The sequence below is a fragment of the Lissotriton helveticus genome, chromosome 9, assembly GCF_964261635.1.
Source record: "Lissotriton helveticus chromosome 9, aLisHel1.1, whole genome shotgun sequence".
Taxonomy (NCBI): Eukaryota; Metazoa; Chordata; class Amphibia; order Caudata; family Salamandridae; genus Lissotriton; species Lissotriton helveticus.
Window position 1 is genome coordinate 909,605,839 of NC_136070.1, and position 19,494 is coordinate 909,625,332.

At 43.4% G+C, this 19,494-nt stretch overlaps 1 protein-coding gene across 1 annotated transcript in view; it reads right to left on the reverse strand.

Moving 5' to 3' along the window:
* The window catches only part of NAPA (NSF attachment protein alpha), a 179,139-nt gene that overhangs the window by 134,264 nt on the left and 25,381 nt on the right, over positions 1-19,494 (reverse strand). The window contains exon 2 of the mRNA XM_078661084.1: positions 2,817-2,896. Within this exon, the coding sequence (XP_078517210.1) occupies positions 2,817-2,896 (80 nt within the window). The remainder of the gene's footprint in view (positions 1-2,816; positions 2,897-19,494) is intronic.

The following is a 19,494-nucleotide window of genomic DNA, read 5'->3' on the forward strand; positions in this document are numbered from 1 at the left end:
CACTCTCCTATTTATAGGTATCCTTTTAATGTTATCCATTTATCCTTATTTAAATTTTGCATTCCAGAAACTTTGCAAACATTTCTTCAGTAAAAATGTAAAACAATCTGACTTTTGTAACTGTTGCAAAATACAAATATATATATTACAGATTGTTTTTGTGTGTCATAGAATAACATTCATGCTGTAAAAGTCAATTAAGTTCATCTTTCTACACTGGATTGTGATAATTCCTGAACACTGCACTTGTACACTACCAGTTTTTTATGGCCCCATCCAAAGTCAGAATTGTGTTGAACAACTAAAGGTAATTTTTCCTACTTATAGTTGTTTTGAGACATTTTCAGCACTTTTATTCTTGTCAGAAATTGTTGCACTGGGTTTGAAGAGTGTCCTACCAGAAAAAGAAAGGGAAAGGATTGTTTCAACCAGGCTTCAGAAGCTGCTGCTGGAGCTCTAGCGCAAAAGGAAACAAGCATTGACAAAGCAACTAGGTTTGATGTTGGCAGCCATGCTCTTGCATTTCTCAATGTTATTTGTAATGATCTGATAAATCGTTATTTTCAATAAATAGAAGGGTGTTTGAAACATAGCTAAATTAATAGAAGAGGGTTTCATAGATAGAGAGGGTTTAAAAGATAGCTAAATAGGCAGAAAGGTAGAGAGGCTTTCAAAGAAAGCTTTAACAGATAGAAAGCTAGAGAGGGTTTCAAAAGTAGCTAAATAGATAGCAAGGTAGAGAAGTTGCAAAGATAACTAAATAGAAAGTAGAGAGGGTGGCAAAGATAGATCAATAAATAGAGGACGGTTTCAAATATTGATTAGTAGATGAGGTTGCAAAGATAGCTAAATAAATAGATGAGGGTTTCAAAGATAGATAGATTTACAAACATAGATGTATCGGTAGAGAGAATAGCAACGATAGACTGATATGGAAGGAGATAGACAGAGTAGCACTTCATTGCGTGCATACTAAAAGTTGACAACTTAAAGAACCATTTCAAATCGACACAATCTTGTATGCTGTGAAATAGCAGCAGGCAAATAAAAAATGGCCACAATGTAGTTTACAACAGCATTAGCAACAGACAGGAACCAATAAAGTTGGAATGTGTCTAGTGCTACATCAAAAATAACATGAAAAGATGTTAAAAATATATGTGCTATCACATGAGGTCTAAACACAGAACGAAAAGGCAGCCCTAACATAATAATTAAGTAACAACAAACACTGGCACTGAAAATAACTACTTTGTGTTTGGATGAGCTCTCTGTGAAAGGACATAAATGCCATCACTCACAAAGAAGCTAGCCAGCGGCTGAAGTCTGCTGACCCACTACCTCATGATTGCATTCTGTAGTGGGCAGAAGAAAATTGCGAATGACACACCATAAGACCAATGGATGAAGAGAGCGGTCTGAAATCCTTCATATGTATAAAATACATATAATTTTCATAAAATCAAAAAAAGTTATGGCTAATGCCAGATCTAATATCTGGGGGACATTCTGCCTACACCTCTACAGAGAGTCACCAGTTTAGTTATAAACACAATAAAAAATGTTTCATTAGTGGACATTTTCAGTGATCTTACCAGGAGGCGTTCATGAACGTAAGTGAAGATCCCATAATGGAAAGAACGTGTTCTTTTTAAACGTATTACACGGTTTACCGGACTTGAATATTACGATGCAGGAATATTTGTGGTGCCAGCTAAATTAGTGGATTAATAGAAGAACACCAGTACTCCTTATCCTTACTCCTGTCTCTCTCCCAAGGTGCACCCTTCTTCAGATTTTATAAAGGGCAGGAGTCCGTTTGACATCGGTCAGGAACTGTACCCGTACAACCTATTGTTGTCGGTTAGATATGCAAGTAAGATGCGACCGAACAACCCAGTTCGGTCGCATGCCTATACTGTTCAATGAGAGCATGCATTCCAAACAGAATGCATGCTCTCATTGCAAGAGCAGGGGTGTAGCGATCATTAGGGGGGCACCATAGTTGCCCCCTAGGGCGCCATTTGGCGGCCCGCAACCACGGGGGCCATGCTGAGGGCTTCCAGAGACAGTTTCCCACTGCCTTTTGGTGCCGGAAAGACCGGCACAAAAAGGCAGTAAGAAACTGCTATTATACTCCCTAGGCCGGAAAGCGCCGGACGGGGGAGTACTGAAGGGTTTCCGGATGGCGGGCGGGCTCTCTGAGCCGGTCGTAAGCCATACGGAAAACAGTCGGTTTTCTTTCCGACCGAGCCCATCAGAATGGCTCAGTCGGAAAGGAATCCAAACACCACATTCCGATGCAGCAGGAGGGTTCCCAAAGAGGGCCGGAGCCCTCCCTGCCTGCATAGGAATCGGCCTCAAAGTCGGAATAAGAACATTTACCACAAAAACGTGTGTGCTAAGCCCACAGCAGTACCTTGTAATTAAGGTCAGTGTAGGTCTTTAGACTGACAGAAATATACAAAACTCCCAACGTTCATTTTTTAAAAACTTTTATTAACATGCATGAATATCACATTCACTGTTCCAGAACAGAGATTTTACAGTAGCCGTTATATCATTTGAGCATTTATAGTACAACTTTGCAATCCTATCAAATTTAGAGAAATTAACACAGACATAGAAGATAAATGAAATGGATTAGAAACCTGCTGTGTCAAAAGCCGAAGACATATTCAAGTACATATACAACCATTTAATGCACATATAGTACAAAAATGGTTAAAAAAATAAATAAAAGGTTTCGTGAAAAAGGCATACATTTCCTAATGCCCTCTGTGACAACTATGGTAGAACAGAAGCTTATTACGTACCACTCCAATTCTTGGCCATTTTAAACATGTTGGCAGCTCTGGCATACATTTCACATGCCTCCTCCACTTTGGACGACCCCCTAAAAACAACAGATACAAAAGTGTTTAGGAAAACACAAGGAAGGCAAAAAGGTACCAATATTTTTAACCATTATGAGACCAACATGTTTTACCATAACTTAAAAGGAACTTAGGAGGATAAGAATCTCCTTTTGTGTAGGGTCTAACAGTAGAGGACATAACCAGAAGGCAGCTTATCAAACGAAAGTCTCCCAAGACAGTAAAGAGGTGTATTATCTTAAAGTATCTATTTTTATGAGTAACCTGCAAGGTGGATTTCCATGACTATCGGGATCGCCGAGAGCAGGAGCATATCACAGCCCACACTCCTCCATTTCACTTCAAAGGGCACACTTTAGCCCGCAACCTCTGTGTACTTGTTCTTAAGATTGTTATGTCATTCAATGGGTCCGAAATATGCTCTTCTTCATCCCACCAGAGTGGGGGATAGATTAGCTAGAGCACGTGCCTACTACTGGAAGCTGAACACATTCTTCCCAGGACCTATTTTTCTTGATGTGGATGTTTTCTACGATTGATACGATACCGGCATTATCTAACTTGAGGGTCTCTGGACTCTATTTTCGTGCAACATTTTAATATTAGGTGTTGGGTCGACAGTCCAAATTTTGAGAGTCGACATTCATTAACATTAAGCCTTGAAGAAGTTACAATCGTAACGAAACACATGTTGGATGCCTTTATCGTTTGCCAAGAAGGAGGTTTCAAGAATGGGACCTCCGTGTGCTAATTTGTAATAATATTGTTTTATGTGAAACAATATATGTTTTCTTTTTGGATTGTGCTGTACCAAACAGGTCACTGTATTTTGAGTGAAACACTGTCGTTGGAAATTAAATATAACTTTTTATAATGGATTCCCCAGACTGGTTTCCTGTGAGCTGCCATATTGGGTTTTTGACATATGAATATGTTTTACTACTCATGAATAGAGATGTGAATTTTGAGAAAGCTGAGGTTACAGTTGTTCTGTTAATAAATGCAAAAGTATTACTCCATGATGCCATTTGGACAACGTGGCAGAACGGAAAAAACAAATGTATGAAGTTTAAACAGAAAGCTGTTTACCCCCTTTTACGCCTGGCTTAGTTTCCTATGCGCCTCTTTGTTCAGCACTAAAGATGTCTGAGCCCAGCCTCCTATTGCGGCACTCAATCTTGCAGCAAGTTACAGCTTTCCAAGGGTCTACCTCAAATACCGAATAGTGCCTTTTAGACACAGATGGGCACTCTTAGCTCTTCATGCCTGGGGGTGTTTTAACAGATTCAGGTAATGAAGGAATACGGACTGGGTGATCAGAAGAGTGAGGCTAAATCAGACGCTAAGGAAAATAAAGGTTACAAAAAATAATTATTTTGGGAAGGCGCCTTAGTATTCTCTTGGTTGAGCTACACTGTGCAATAGATGTGACTTTACTGCACCTGAAAGAGGCTTTTCTCATACTAAAGATTGCATACAAACAGATTTCTCTACAATGACAGCAAGGGCAGCCAGTGGCTCAAGAAATTTCACTAGTAACAGAGGGTTTTTTTGCCTGTTCCTCTACTGCAAGGGTGCACACAAAAACCTAAAGACCAAAAATGATGTCCCCAAATGGGTCAGAAAGCAAAGTACTGTACCAAATGTAATTTTACCCAGATCACACACACCTTTCTTAGAGGTGTTACATGTGTATTGTGTATGCATGCCTGTGACATGAAAGCAACTAAATCTGCTCTCTGGTCTCAATGTGCATCACCACATTTCTCATACCCATTCCAGACTCAAGGCCATGTGCCCTACTACTATCAATGGCAGGTTATAGCCACTTACATACTATGCCTTCACAGCCCTAAACTAAATGCTAAAGAGCTTGAATGTCTGGAAGCAGCTCATATGCATTAGGCTTTCTCATACTCTGGATTATTTGTGCACAAATGACCACCGACAATTACTGTTCGCAGCTGTGGATTGCGGCTGATAAATGTTTTCTTGGGAGTACAGAAATCATGCTTTCTTTAAAAACGGATGGCAACTGGTTGACCCAGCTCCTACTTGTCAGCCGAAATACAAATAAATTAAAGAATACTCACCAACTTTTGTCTGATGAATGATACCTAGTCCATGTGAGAACTGAGGAACAAAGAGGATGTGCTGTATGGAACAGAAGGTATAGGGAAGTTCTCAATCATGGGCAAACACAAACTAACCTTCACTAAGCCTATGATAGATTTCTCAAGAGACTTTAAAGCAGAGCACTTTGAGACATTTTCTGCATGGGAGTAGTAGTCAGGTGTGCCGTCTTAAACCTCCACTATGGTTATTTCTTGCATATCCATAACGTATGCAGTGGTATTTGTGAAAGGCCTAAGCCATTGGTGATATAGAGTACTCATATGGAATCAATTCCAATCCATAATTCTTAGCGAAGTACACGCTTTTTTAAGCCAAAACAATTTGTTTAGGTAACGGCATTCCAACAAATGTAAGGTCTAGGTAATTGTACAGTCACATTTGCTTTATAGGTGGGACTCCACATCTCTGAGAACCCAGTGGCACCTCCAGTGTTGATGAGTACACATACATATCTCCCTTTTAATGTTAAACTAGACTTACAACGACTGTCTGTCAGTTTGTGATGGGAGGTTAAGTGGAAGGCTTTTCTAGCAGTGGCCTATGGACACCTGCACAACAGAATAGGCATATAAAACTTTTGGAATTTGGGGCTTGAAGTAGCCTTGAAGGGAAATATACCTCAGATTCACATTATCTTAGGAAGTATAAGAAACAACACAAAGTGATATATAATCTGAACAAAGAAGAAAGTGAGCCGTGGCCTGAGCAGGAGGAAATAATAATGCATTAACCCCTTTAAAGCTAGTAAACAAACCTCCCCAGTGCTGCGCTGTCCATTATCCGGTGCTGAACTGGACGTCCAACGGTCGTGCGCAGCACTGGGGAGGTAGTGCCCGTGACGACCGTTGGCCGACGGCAGCACTTAAGGGGTTAATATAGGCAGAAGACAAACACATGCTTTTTACGGAAAACAAATCTCCAAACAACCTAATCAAACTTCCATCTTTCACAGATGAGAATTTAAGCAATCAGCCCTGGACTTGAATTTCAGTATATTCAAAGGAGGGAATCCAAATACATCTTTGTATATTTGTTTGCAAAGATTTTAGCTAAATGTTTCTCTGCTCTACCCAAGAAAGAAGTCAGGGCTATTGTGATAGTGGGGAGAGGTGCAGCCAATAGTATTAGGGGATGCTCCCTCCCCAAAGGGAGGAGACATAGAAAGCGTGTAGTCACCCTAAAGGTAAGTTCCCCATTGTCTACTTATCAGTGCCTGTAACACCCATAAATTCAGTATTTAGGGGCACCCCTGTGCCTTGATCATCAGATTGCTGCTACCTAAGAAGGACGAAGAAGACACCATACAGCCAAGCCTGAAGTTGTCTACTGATTTAGCTCCCAGCCCTACCCCCCTGACACCCGCTTAAAGACTATGCAAACAAGAGGACGCCTGTCCTGCAGCCAAAGACTTCTGGGAACCAGAGGAAGACTGTCTGCACTTCAACAAAGACCACATCTCCCGAGGACAGCGGCTCTATCCACAAGACAGGCAATCGAAAATTGTCACCGCTGTTGACTTTCCACAAATAGCCTGCATAAAGGCTACTTCTTATTAAATGGGACACCAACGAATCGACACTAAATGACATGTCTCGAAGAGACAATAGCAGGACTTTCAGAAGGCTCACTTGGAAAAATCATCCAAGAATTGTGTCAGAACTCGCACATTCACTCATTCATCCACCAATACATTCCTCTCACTGAGTGAAGCACCGTCTCTAAAGATATGTCTGTAACCTGCAGGTCACCCATGGCTTAACTGTACATGCACTGTGAGTGATAAAAGCTTCCATTAGTAAGCCCTGCTGAATTTATTCTGTGGGAAATGGAAGATCACACGTGTTGAGAGAAGGAGGCTTGCTTTGCTACTGCCATGCTGTTCCTGTTCTTTGAGAAAATACACACTTGCACTGTTGCTGCCCAATTTGTAGTTGGCCTAGGTTGGCAAAGCTTCTATGCTGCTGTCCATGTTGTACACCTTTACTGTGCCTGTGCTGACGCTTGGTATGAAACTTTCAACTACACATAAGAAAAAGTTATCCACATTGCCACTCGTTATTTTAAGGCATGATATGCATGTGTGAGAGTACACACAGCATATTTAAGCTAAGTTTACTTTTTAGGCATGAAACAAGCAGTCTTTGAAATGGAGAATTGTCAACATTGCTGACAATTGGTACGCTGCGATGTATAATACCTCAAACCAGTTCTTCCGTATTATCCAACAGCACTATGCATGTTGAGGTTTTGAGCACATAATTCAGCTGTTAAAGCAAAACTACATGCCACACAATGCAACACACTGTTGGCTGAAAAAGCAAACAAAAGTAGTTGATGATGTCCTATGTCATAATGCCAAAGCTCAGAGTTGTGAAATTCAAAATAAACTGTAGTTCCAGCTTTCTGCCTTTCTGTTTGTGAGTAAACAGGGGTTGAACATCTCAGCATAGGAGAGGGAACAGAAAGCCTTTCTTTTCAGATGTTATGTGAGCACCTCACTGCTAAGGGGTTTAAATTATCATTCCTTGGCAAACTGGCAAAATATATTTTTTACCCTAAGAGAACAACAGCAGTTAAAGTGTCTGGAGAAGGGAAAAATAATGACCTGTTACCCCTCCTGCCTAGCACATCCTGGGCCTAAGAACTGGTGTGCTTTGTACTGTACAAGTGCAGCACATGCTGCAGGTGTTGCCCCGCGAGTGTCGCCAATGGTGTGTGCGATGGTTATATTCGATGTTTTTACAAAAAAGGGGATTGCCAGCTTGAATAGAGGCCTTGCTTTGCTGCATTGTGGAGCATGTTTTGCTGAGGGGTTAAATGTCCAGCTAATGCTTTAAAAGGATATTAGTTTTCATGCACATTAAAAGATTTAGTGAAAAATCAGCATGAAGCGCTTAAGTAAAGTTGTCCCTGCTACCTTTGTGGTGAGAAACGATAAAACGTTAAACAGTAGGCGGGGAGCTCCCTCTGCCATTATGAGCAGCGCTCAGAGCTTCTTGCCCGCTGGCAGTCTCTCTACAAATGATGTAGGTGACTCTGGAGTGTACTGCACCTCAGCGAGGATAATTTGAGAAGAGGAGCAGAGGAAGGAGGAGAAGAGGTTAAGCGATAGTAAGATGGAGATCACAGGGAGCAGAAATGTTAAGGAGAAACAGTACATTGGGAGAATGCAGGAAACGCATGCCTTCTTATGTTGTTTAACTGAAAAGTAAAAACAGTATTTATCGGATTATGAACAGTGAAGGGCCAGAAGTCAGCCAATCAAAAGGATGGTAAAGAGGATATGTTCCTGGGAAGTGACAATCTCCTAATGGACAAGATGGGCCAAGGAATGCCATTCAATAAGAAGCAAGCATACAAGAGTGACAATAAAACTAACCCATGGTAAGCAATTGGTGGGCTTTAAGCCCCTCTAAAATCTGGATAATCTGAAAATAGTTTTTTTTTTTTTCAAATAGACTGTCGTGCTGTTTTTTAGGCTAGGCTCAACCTAAAAAGGCACCTAAATGGTTAAAGTCTCAAAACCTTTGTTTCTTTGTAATAAATGTAAGCATTAAATGGACATTTATCGTCTTATCCCTTCTGTGAGGCTACTAATCAAAAAGATAAAGACCGCACAATAACAATGCACATGTGTTGCAACCTCGAAACAGAAGCTTAAATTCTCTTTCCCTACGCTTTCTGCCATCGAACAGCTGGTTCCTCCACAAAGAGGTACTCTCCAAAAACGTGATTCTTATCACATGAAGAGAAGTCGGACCGGTCCTTGGAAACAGGAACATACACCATGTGTACCAAAGGTCAAGAAGGGGTTTCTAATTAACAGTTACAATCTGACCGGCGCTCAAAGATGTGCACAACGGGCTGTACTTCTGTCCTCTGTAGTGTTTTAGGTCTCGCCTAGCATTGCAGCACATGGGCTGCTCGCTCAGTGAGACATATTGTGAGAGAGAAGATTTTAGAAAGGGACTTGAAGCCCAGCCCTTCATTTTCATTAGATGGCGTCATCGTTAATGGTAAACTGTGGCCTCCTATTGAAAATGAGGCTACTTTGTTACGGCCCTTTCGCCTTTTGGGATGGCCCATCCGGACTGGATCGTTTGCTTCACGGCTGTCGTGAAGCAATTTCTTATCCAAAGTAGGGTTGTTATCTAAACAAGCCGTGAAGCAAAGGATCCAGTCCGGATGGGCCGTCCCAAAAGGAGACCGGGCGGTAACAAACAACATTCCTGCCTTGCAAGCAATTCCCCAGATCACGCGTGTTCACAAGTGAGAGTTAGTGAACAAAACGACCGCCACCCACCTTGTGGGGGGCCCCCTCCCGTCACAAAGGCAACAGTCTGCGATGTTACTAGTTATCTCCAGTCATCCGGTCTGTTGCTCTGTCCATTTCCCCGGACACCTGTCTTTTTATCGCTCTGCCCTGCCCCCTTCTTTCTCACCTATTGGTTGGTCTGATCACTGAAGGTTTCCTAATGCCCCCCCCGATCATATGCCATTCACGCGGTCACATTTCCTCTGAGCCACTTTCATCCTGGCGTTCCTCAACAATCCAGATTTCATTGCCACTATAGCTAGCTTTTCTTCCACCCTGTCCTCTCATCTGTTTGTCGTTTCATAGGTTTTCCCTATAGCCCTCCGGCCTTGTGTTCGGTGGCACCCCTTGCATTCTTGTAGCCTCGCTCTGTTTCTACGCCATCCCCGGAACCTACCTGTTGTAAATGGATTGAGGATGTCCTGGCATCTCTCGGACCTTCTGAATCCATGAGGGTTTGTTTTCCTCGTTTCGAGGCGCTAGAAGCATTATATGTTACTATTGCCAAATTTAGTGGCACTTGACGCATGGATCGGCTCATTTGTTGCTGTTGGTAGTTTCTTTAGAGCAGCTAAATAAACCCTCTAGGCTGACGCGTGATGTAAAGGTTAAGAGTTCGAACTTAGTTAAAGCCGCCTCCTCCTTTTATCCTTCACAGGTCGAAGACATGGGACAATTAATAGCAACAACAACACTTGTTGGTTACAGCGCTTAGAAGCCGAACACATGAAGCTTGAAACACTATAAGAAAACATTATTCTTAGTGGCTCACCCCACCCTGCTTCTCCCAGTTTATTGGCCTTACAATGCAACACAAGTGCCTCACGGTAGAAAGGGCCACATAGACCATCCTCCTCTGTTACTTTCCCATGCCACGCGCTAATTGGGACTTTTTTGCTCATATCGGCCTCACTTGCTCATTATCTTAGAACTCTCGGTTGCTTCTACCCGTTTACTTCTTCGTTCTTTCTTCCCCTCAGAGTACGCCCTCTCCACAACAGTCCGTCCCACAAGACCAACTCTAACCGCAAACTGAAACCACAGCTTCGGAACTAATTGCAATTTCCAATTGCAAAAATACATTAAGCTCATAGAAGCGAGCGAGCCATTTAGAACACAAAAGGAGGGTGGTGCCACCGGTTAACCCGCTCTAGACCGGCACGAGGCCAATGCAGCGCCTGCCATGATTCAAAATGCGCTTCACTTCCGGAAATATATCTGGCAGGTGTACGCTGCAGTTTTTTTTTTTTTTTTTAAAGTGCGCAGTCCCATTATTTTTGTTAAGGCAACGCTACGCAGCCGCCAAGGGCGCCAGCCGTTTGTTGCCTAATGCCCGACTGCCATGCCCCTAGAAGAATACAATACGTGGTTTGCTCGAGGGCAACATGTTACGAGACAAAGGACGTCAAAAATCCTTACACAATCTTTGATAGTTTCCCTTGGCGCTGTTAAAAAGGCTGCACTATGATGTTCCTATTCAATGAGGGGCTTGCTGTTCATTCAGGGTCATAGCTTCCTTTGGTGCTCTAGGTGCAGTTGCACCCGGGCACAAAGACGTGAGGTGGCCAACCAGGGGCCAACCAACAATGATTTTGCTTCATTTTATAATTCCACCCTGCCCGTTTCTTTCCTTGCACTAGGGCCCAAGGCACACTGGCTATGCTTTTGGCTTTTCTATATAGCGCGTTGAGCTGAATATGGGCGTACACATAGGAATGTTGTGCCCCCCAACCCTTCATCTTAAGCACCCATTTGCCACTTGATCGGTGAATCGTGAGATTAGTTGTTCTTCTAGAAACTACATGAAAACATGCTATAATGCTATAAACCCCCCCCCCCCCCCCCCTTTGGTCTTGGTTAACTTCAAAGGGGTCCTTCTCTTCCTGGCCTAGTTGACTGAGGCAGGCTCTCGGTGTCGGATTCCTGAACTTTTTTTCAGGAGTCAAGTATCCTGGAAAACAGTCTTTAGTGGGTTATACCCATAAAAATTGTAAGTTACATCTAAGACTGGAGTACGACAAAACGAATCCGTTGTCTGCCAAGCACCCAGAACTCCCTTTTGTTTGATCATGCACTTTGCATAACCACAAACACTAAATGCAAACCGATTATTAAGCGGTGCTTTGTCTTTTTGTTTGCATAACAATAATTGAATTGGTTTATGGACTTTTGCATATGTCTCCTCATGAATTTGCCACCATATTGGAAGCAGAGCTTCTTCAGAGCCCGGGAGTGGTAAGGGAAAACTAGGGTTAATGGGATTATGAGGGGACGGGGTGTGGGGGATAACAGGTTCAGGAGTCTGTCTGGGAACAATATCATGAGTTGGTGGGTGACCAACACTCTTCTGAATGTACAGTAGTGTGGAGACCAATAAGAGAGGCCTTGGTAGCGGGTTATTATACACCCAAATATTTATACCACAACTGGCGGGTTGCCACCATTTTTATGGATACTGACCTCGGATCTACTCTACTGTTGTTTCTGAACGGTGACCACTGTGAATGGGCATTCCGGAAGCAAGGGTGGTTTGCGCTTCTTCCCCAGCACTAGTGGGTTGAATATAATTTTTTTTCCTGGAATGGAAATTCTTTTTACCATCCTATTTCATTTACAATTTTGAGATGCCTTTGCTTGTGTATTCAAGTTGTTTATAGTGAGTCACCATTTTGCACCTGCTCAGGCCTTTTGGGCTTAATTTTAGGTCTACGTCTTGGGAAAAGCTTTAACATTGTCAGCCTCATGTTTAAAAAATCATACATTGAAAAATACATAGGTATGTACCTACAGAGAGGTGCCTATTTCAGCCCTCTTTATCCATTTGTCTGCTGAACTGTCAGTCACATTTGACTTCTGCTAACCTCCGCATACAGCATGGGCAACATGCCGGACATTGGCTCTGTTGCACTGTAAATGAGGGCACATTCTCCTGAATACAGGAGTATATCCATGTAATAAGAAGGCATATTCATGGTTCGGGCTGGCTAGTCAATTCGTTAATTTGCCAGTGCTTTCCCTTCTCATTCTTCTTCGTTTTTATTTTTAATTCATCACTTTGAGTTTAAAATAGGTCTTCAAGTAGCAGTAATTCAAAGTCATTTGTACCTTATTTCACCATTAGGAATCCTATTTCCCAGTGCATTAAAATACAAAAATGTTTGGTGTTATTTTGTGAAGTACACCTGCCTAATAGGAGAAACCCACACTGTTCCATTAAAATATGTGGTAGTTATATATTTCTTTACGGGCACAAGCTGATGAGCTTTGCGGGGGTCAACAGGAGGTAAAAGACATTTTCATTTACAATGCCATACTTGATTAATGCTTCACGAAGACAAAAAAAACCCCAAGATTTTCAATGCCAATAGCTCAAAACAATATAATTGCGAGACCTATTGCATTGTAAATGTTTGGTTTTTTGCTTCATGGGTTTTCTGCTTCTTCAGCAAATCGATTGAGCAGCCCTCGTCAATATTCTAAAGAGACCCATCCTTCTAACAACGGCTGGAATGCAAGCTGGTGTATCTACTGCTTGCACAATAGCATTCAGCAGATCCCCAGTCTGCTTATCCTGGCAAAAATCTAAGATAAAAGAGATACTGATCATCGTGGGAACCTCGCTTGCAGCATTAAAGCCAACCGACGTTATAATGTGGTTTGTTTGGCAAGAGTATTCTTTCGACCTCGCTTCCACATACGGACTTGTGCTTCTACCAGCAACGATTTTGTATGTCTGATGTGCAAGAGAAAAGCAGACAAACGACTAAAAGGAGTCGTTTTTACAGCACTCGCAACTAGTTTGTATCACAATGCAACCGTGAGCAGATTTTCATGCGATGCTGAAATGAGGTTACGTAACAAGAATAGCCTGTAAATCAAAACAAGCATTGGCAAAGCTGATAGGTCTCGCCTATGCAAAAGCTATTGGCTTTGACATCGTGTTTTAGCCATGTTGTAAACAAACGAGGCTGCTCCTTGGTAAGCCAACAAATTAGTGGCGTAGAGGATAGTGGTGTGGAATGTCAGAGGGGAATGCGAAGAGTGGAGTAGAGTGTTGTAGAGTGACAAAGTGTTGTGTGTTGAAGTGCCATAAGATGGAGTTTTGTACAGTGGCGTGCAGTAGAGTAGAGTAGAGTGGACTGGTGTACAGTGAATTGGTGTGGAGTGTTGCAGTGTACAGTGACGCAGAATACAGGGGCATAGAATTCAGTGACGGTCAATGCAGTGTCGCAGAATGAAGCGGCATAGATCAGAGTACTACAAAGTAGAGTGCAGTGGCATACATTGCTGTAGAGTGGTGTAGAGTATAGTGCCTTACAGTGCAGTGACGTGGAGTGCTGCAGAGTGCACGGGCATAGAGAGGAGTGATGCAGAGTAGAGTGTATTGGCATAGAATGCAGTATTGCAGAGTAGAGGGGGCAGAGTGCAGTGTTGCAGAGTAGAGGGTCATATTGTGGCATAGAGTGCAGTGACGTAAGTGGTGAAGAGTAGAGTGCATTGTCAGAGTAGGCTGTGTAGATTGCACTGGCGTAGTGTGTTGCATAGTACAGTGGCACACAGTGGAGTGGCATGGAGTGCAATGCTGTAAAGTGCAGTGGTGAAGGGTATAGTGGCATAAAGTAGATTGTTTCAGAGTAAAGAGGAGTTATGCAGGGTAGAGAAGGTGTAGAGTGGAATGGAGTAATAGAGTACAGTGGCATGGAGTGCAGTGGTGAAGTGTAGATTAGCGTGACGTACAGTGGATTGGCGTACAGTGCAGGGACATAGACTTGAGTGGTACAAGGTAAAGTGCATTGGCAAAGCATATTTGCATAGAGTGCAGTGGGGTGGAGTGGCTTAGACTGGAGTGTACTGGCTTAGACTAGAGTGGAGTAGAGTGTACTGGCAGATTAGAGTGGTGCAGAGTAGAGTGTTGCAGAGTAGAGAGGCACAGAGTGGTGTACATTGTAGTGGTGCAGGGTAGATAGCAGTGGCATGGAGTGAAGAGTGGAGTGGCGTGGCATACAGTGGAGAATGCATGGTGCTGTAGCGCACTGCCATTACAGGCAGTACATTTTCAATGAAAATGACGATTTGATTTGCACAAACCGTTTTACAAATACAATTATACAGTTTACACCTGTTATGAGGAGGAGTTTGCTCGCGGTCCCAGCAGAAAGGAGTTAAGCAGGTTGGTGTGGCGGCAGTTCACTCTCCTGCTCCCGCTCCCCTCTCCCAGCTCCCTCACTCACTTTTCCCCACACTTCCCCCATCGAGTCGAGCAAGCGGAGCCGGCGAGTAGAGCCGCTCTTCCGCTTCCGCTGCTCTCACTTTGAGCCGAGCCAGGCACAAATTGGACCATTTTTTTACTTGAAGGCAAAAACCAGCTAGCTAACGGAAACCATCAGAGAATTCCCCTGCATGGCGGTAACGAAACCCGGCCCTTGAACAGACAATCTGGTCCGTGTTTTGTACCGGCCAAGGACGCCAGTGAAGCAGAGTCAAGCGAGCAGCAGGCGGGGAGCGGAGCCGTGTGGAGTTCTGCCACGCGTCGCCGCCACCTGACCTCGGCACACAAGCAGAGTCGCTCAGTTGGGTGGGAGGCAGCAGAGGAAGAGGCTGCTCTCTGTCGACTTTTTAACCCCCATCGGCGGAGGGGGGGGGGGCGGGGAGAGGTTTCCACAGCAGGCTTTCCCCCACAACATCAACTGGCACAGCTATCTTCACCAGCCCGCGTCCACAGTAAGCGGTACAAACGGGGGTGGTGATGGACGGAGCATCTGAACCAATCAAACATTCACACCCAATCAACAGATCTGGGTTTAATCCATCACCGTTCTTTAGCCCACTCTGCCACCCCAGCTCAGACATGGCTATATGCAAATCAGTCTGACCCTGTGCCTCATGGGAACAGTCCAGCCCGAACTGCCAAGCCATGCCTTCCCTGGACCGGAAACAAGCTTCCTAGGATCGGTTTCTGGAATTTCAGCCGTCTTCAGCCAGGCTTGCTTGAATCCAGTGGCAAAGTGAGCAAGGGACACACGTCTGAGCATAGCCCATCACCACCCCCTTTTGTACCGCTTTGTTCGCCATAAGTTGGCAGGGTATGCTCAGACGTGAGTAACAACAATCAACGTATGGTGAGTTGTAAATCAAGTTTCTCTGTCCCCCATAATATTTACAGCCGCCATGTGTATTCCCATCGAGAGCCTTCAGCCCTCTGCTCCCAGCAGTATTCTTCCTAAAGGCTCAGTTAAGTGGCCAGATTCTAAACTGACCATCTCCTCTTGGAACACGGCCGGGTTAAAGTCAACCCTTTCATCCAAATCAGCAGTGGACTATTTGAGCAAAAGTGATGATATCTGCTTTTAAAGAGACTTGGCCTTTGTTTCCATCAGCTCTCCACAGCTATTATGAACTCTTTCAATCAGCATCCCAGCCTAATTCTTATGGCAGACCTTCTGGGGGCCCTTTCCATTTTCATAAAACACAGTGGCAAGACTGCAGCTACCCCCCTCTATCGGAACCCCTTTGGCTGGGCAAATTGTATTAATTACAGGTCTTTCAACTCCAACCAGGGCCTTCCATTTACTTCTAATCAACTGTTACCATAACACAGTTAAAACATCAAAGGCACTGGCAACAGCTCTTTTGAACAAGCATCTGGAAGAGCTTCTACTGGAGTACGCTTCCGCCAACGTTTTGTTATTAGGTGGATTTTAACATCAGAGATCTGTGATTCAAAGTTCATTCAGTCACCAAAACCAAAGAGCAAGAAGCCATGAACACTTTTTTAACCAATTACAATTTACGTTCAGCAAAGCAAATTACATTGGAACAGGATCTCAGTGTCCATCTATCTGCAACATTTAAGAATCTCTCGACCATAGATTATATTTTTTTATCGCCATCTCTGGCAAGTAAGTTAGTTAAAATGGAGATCCCCACTCGTACTGAGAGCAATCATAACCCTTTGACTGTAACAATGGACATGCAAGTTCCTGTCACCGTCGAAGTAAATGAAGTGGGGCATTCAATGCAGATCGAACTCCACACTCTAATCAGAAGAATCAAACGGGACTCTTTAGGTGCCGATAAGGTGGGCACTTGGGCTCATGGAAATAATTCTAAATTTCATTCACTACTCTCCCACAGGCTATCACCATTGGTGGGACACTGCCATCACTAAATTACGAGACCTCCTAATTGGTCCTGAAGTTCATCACAGATTCCCCAGGCCTCCCCCGTGGCGGACTTCCAATTCGGTTTTAGTCACCCAAAGAAGAGCCCTAAGGTGGCTGTGCACCTGCATAAATCTAAGCGTTCAGAGCTTACGGTCAATAATATGGCTTTATTACGTATAGCCTACAAAAAATCAACATGGGAAACTAAGAAACAAAAGGAACAGGACGGGCAAAAAAATATTTGCTCCGTTAAAGGAAAAAAAAAAACGGACTCATTTTTGGCACCATATAAACAAACTTCGCTCCTCCAATAAGAGCAGGGGGGAACGCGGTTTCTGAAGAAGTCTGGTCTCAGTATGTGAATCAACAATACTGCTATAGTATCCTAGACCTTGCTGAGGTCAAAATCAGAGATCCTGCCGAAATTCCGCTGATGGAAACCAGTGAGCGGACTACCTCGGCCCAGGTCTGCACGTTTCTGAAATCCACGAAAAACAATGGTGCTCCAGGGCCTAATGGTCTTCCATCTGCTGTGTTCAAATGTGCGCTGTAAGAATGGGCTAAGCTATTACTTCCCGTATACAACTATGCGTTTATTACATTTCAGATACCAGACTCATGGAAAGGCTCGATCTTATGCCCAATTCTTAAGAAAGGAGATCCTTCCCTTCCAGCTAACTACTGACTCATTGCCCTATCAGATCTCGAGGCCAAGGTGCTTGGTGTCTTCTCAAGTCACCAGAAAAAAGGGTAGCAGAAATAATATTTTACCATATTTTTAAACTGGGTTCTGAACTTCTGCCTCCACAATTTACAATATCTCCACCCTAGCCATTCTGAGTCAACAAGCAGCGCAAAAATCAACTCCTCCTCTATTGCTGCTTTATAGACTACAGCGCCGCCTTCAACAAAGTGTCTCGTAACACTTTATGGAGGAAATTAGACAAGTGGGGGATCCCACGGTGCCTGCTTGGAGCCCTTATCTCCTTGCATAAGAACACATGGGTGCGAGTCAGAACTGGCCCCACGACAATCTAAAAAATTCCAACTTCAGCTGCCTAAAGCAAGGATGTGTTGTTGCTCCCCTCTTTTTTAACCACTACACCTCTGACCTCGGGAGATTCCTGGAGCAAAGCAGCCTCTTTCCGCCTAACCTGGGCCACGCAAAAACAAACTTGCACATTCTGCAATATGCTGACGATACCTGGGGGTTTGGTTTAGCGAGTCTTCTAGACCATCTGTCCAGTTAGCTGCCTTGAAAAAGAGAGCTGGAGCAACAATATATAGCTTGACTCGACTTAACCAGTCCCTAAGTAGTCCTTCTGCCAAACCCATACTGAAGGTGATCAAAGCTACCCTTCTTCTTGCCTTAAGTTATGGGCACCAGGCCTTTCCTGGTGCATGCTCGGCCAGTCTCGACCACGCCCAGGTCACCATTTATGAAAAAAAATCTTTCAGCTCACGAATTACATTCACAAGGCAAGACTACGACTGGAGCTGGGCATCCAAAGACAATCTATTTTCTGGGAGGCTAACACCCTGAAGTACTACATAAGGGCACTAAAGCCACAGATAATACGCTTAAAGCCGGGTTAAATGTAACTCTTGCCAGCTCTGGGAATCCATGGAACCGTCAAATTATAAAAGCCATAAGAACGCTACATATTGACGAAACATCACTATCTGCAGACTCTATTCCATACACAGTCTGGAAAAGGGTGATCAGCAAGCAGGTTAGACAAATCTCCTACCAGATGGACATTCGAAGCTTAAAAACTTTAACTATCCTGCTCCCCTCTATCGATTCATACCTCCCTGGGGTACCACAACATTACCTTTTTGATAGTCTGAACGCTGTGGCATGCAAAAAATAATGTTTATGCGTCTTCTAGGTCTGCGCTCCACTGCCTTCAACCGATGGGCTCCAACTGGTGAGGAGGAGGTTTGTAGACTGTGCAATTACAGGTCTGAATCATGGCTGCATCTTCTGTGCTGTTGTCCCGCTCTTGATGCTCCTAGAAGACTTCTCCTAAAACCCTTACATCTAAAAAGGGGCATTCCACATGTTGGGAGGAATCTGCTCTCTGTTTTACTTGCTCAGATATTCAACCGCTTGCAAGGTCCAGAAAATATGTGAGACTCTTGGACAACCTGCTCTCTCCCTCACTTGCCTCTGCCCAACCGGTCCCTCCTTACCAAAAAGTAATCACAGACTATTTCTGCACTTTAGTGACTCTTCACCAAATTGAACCGTAAGGCTCATTTTAGCCTTGATTTTGAAGCTTGTACTGTGATTATAACAGTAATTATAAGACTGCTATGTTAGAAATATGTGTTACGAATTCGATGGTTGGCTTTGCTTTTAATGTGGTAAAGAGGCTACGGAGACATTTTATTGCAATGGTTTTAAACTGTGCTAATTTAAGAAAAAATCTGAAAATATACAGTTTACACTTGTACTTGCACAGTACATTTAAATGTTGAATGCTAGGAGAAAAACCGTTCCTACCCCCAGCATCCAACAAGATTGTCATAGAAATCCTCTCACATTTAAGTCAGAAAAAGAAATGTAACCACCAAGCTCCTTCAGAAGACAGATGACCTCTTTCTTTGAATGCACAGCAAATGTGACAAGATAATAAGATTTGCAGGCCTGTTTACCGAAAGGAACAACCTGGAAGAATACAAGGAGAGGCAGTGAGAAAAGGCATTGCTCCTTGGGAGGGACAAACTCACTCTCGGCAGCCTAAAGAAAATAAAAGCTAGCAAATAGAAAGCCAGAAAATGTGAGTTACAAACCACAAAGCCAATTGGTAAGCAACGGGCGTAATGCATTCCCAGGGAACATTTCTGAATGCCCCAAGATGTCTTTGTCAAACAAAACACCTGTGCCGTCCAGTAGGCTTTGACCTAAAAAAGGACCTTGGATCATAACGTGGTGCATAATACCACTGATAATATTGCTATCTTTTTAATTTCAAACATGTTTAAACTAATTGATATT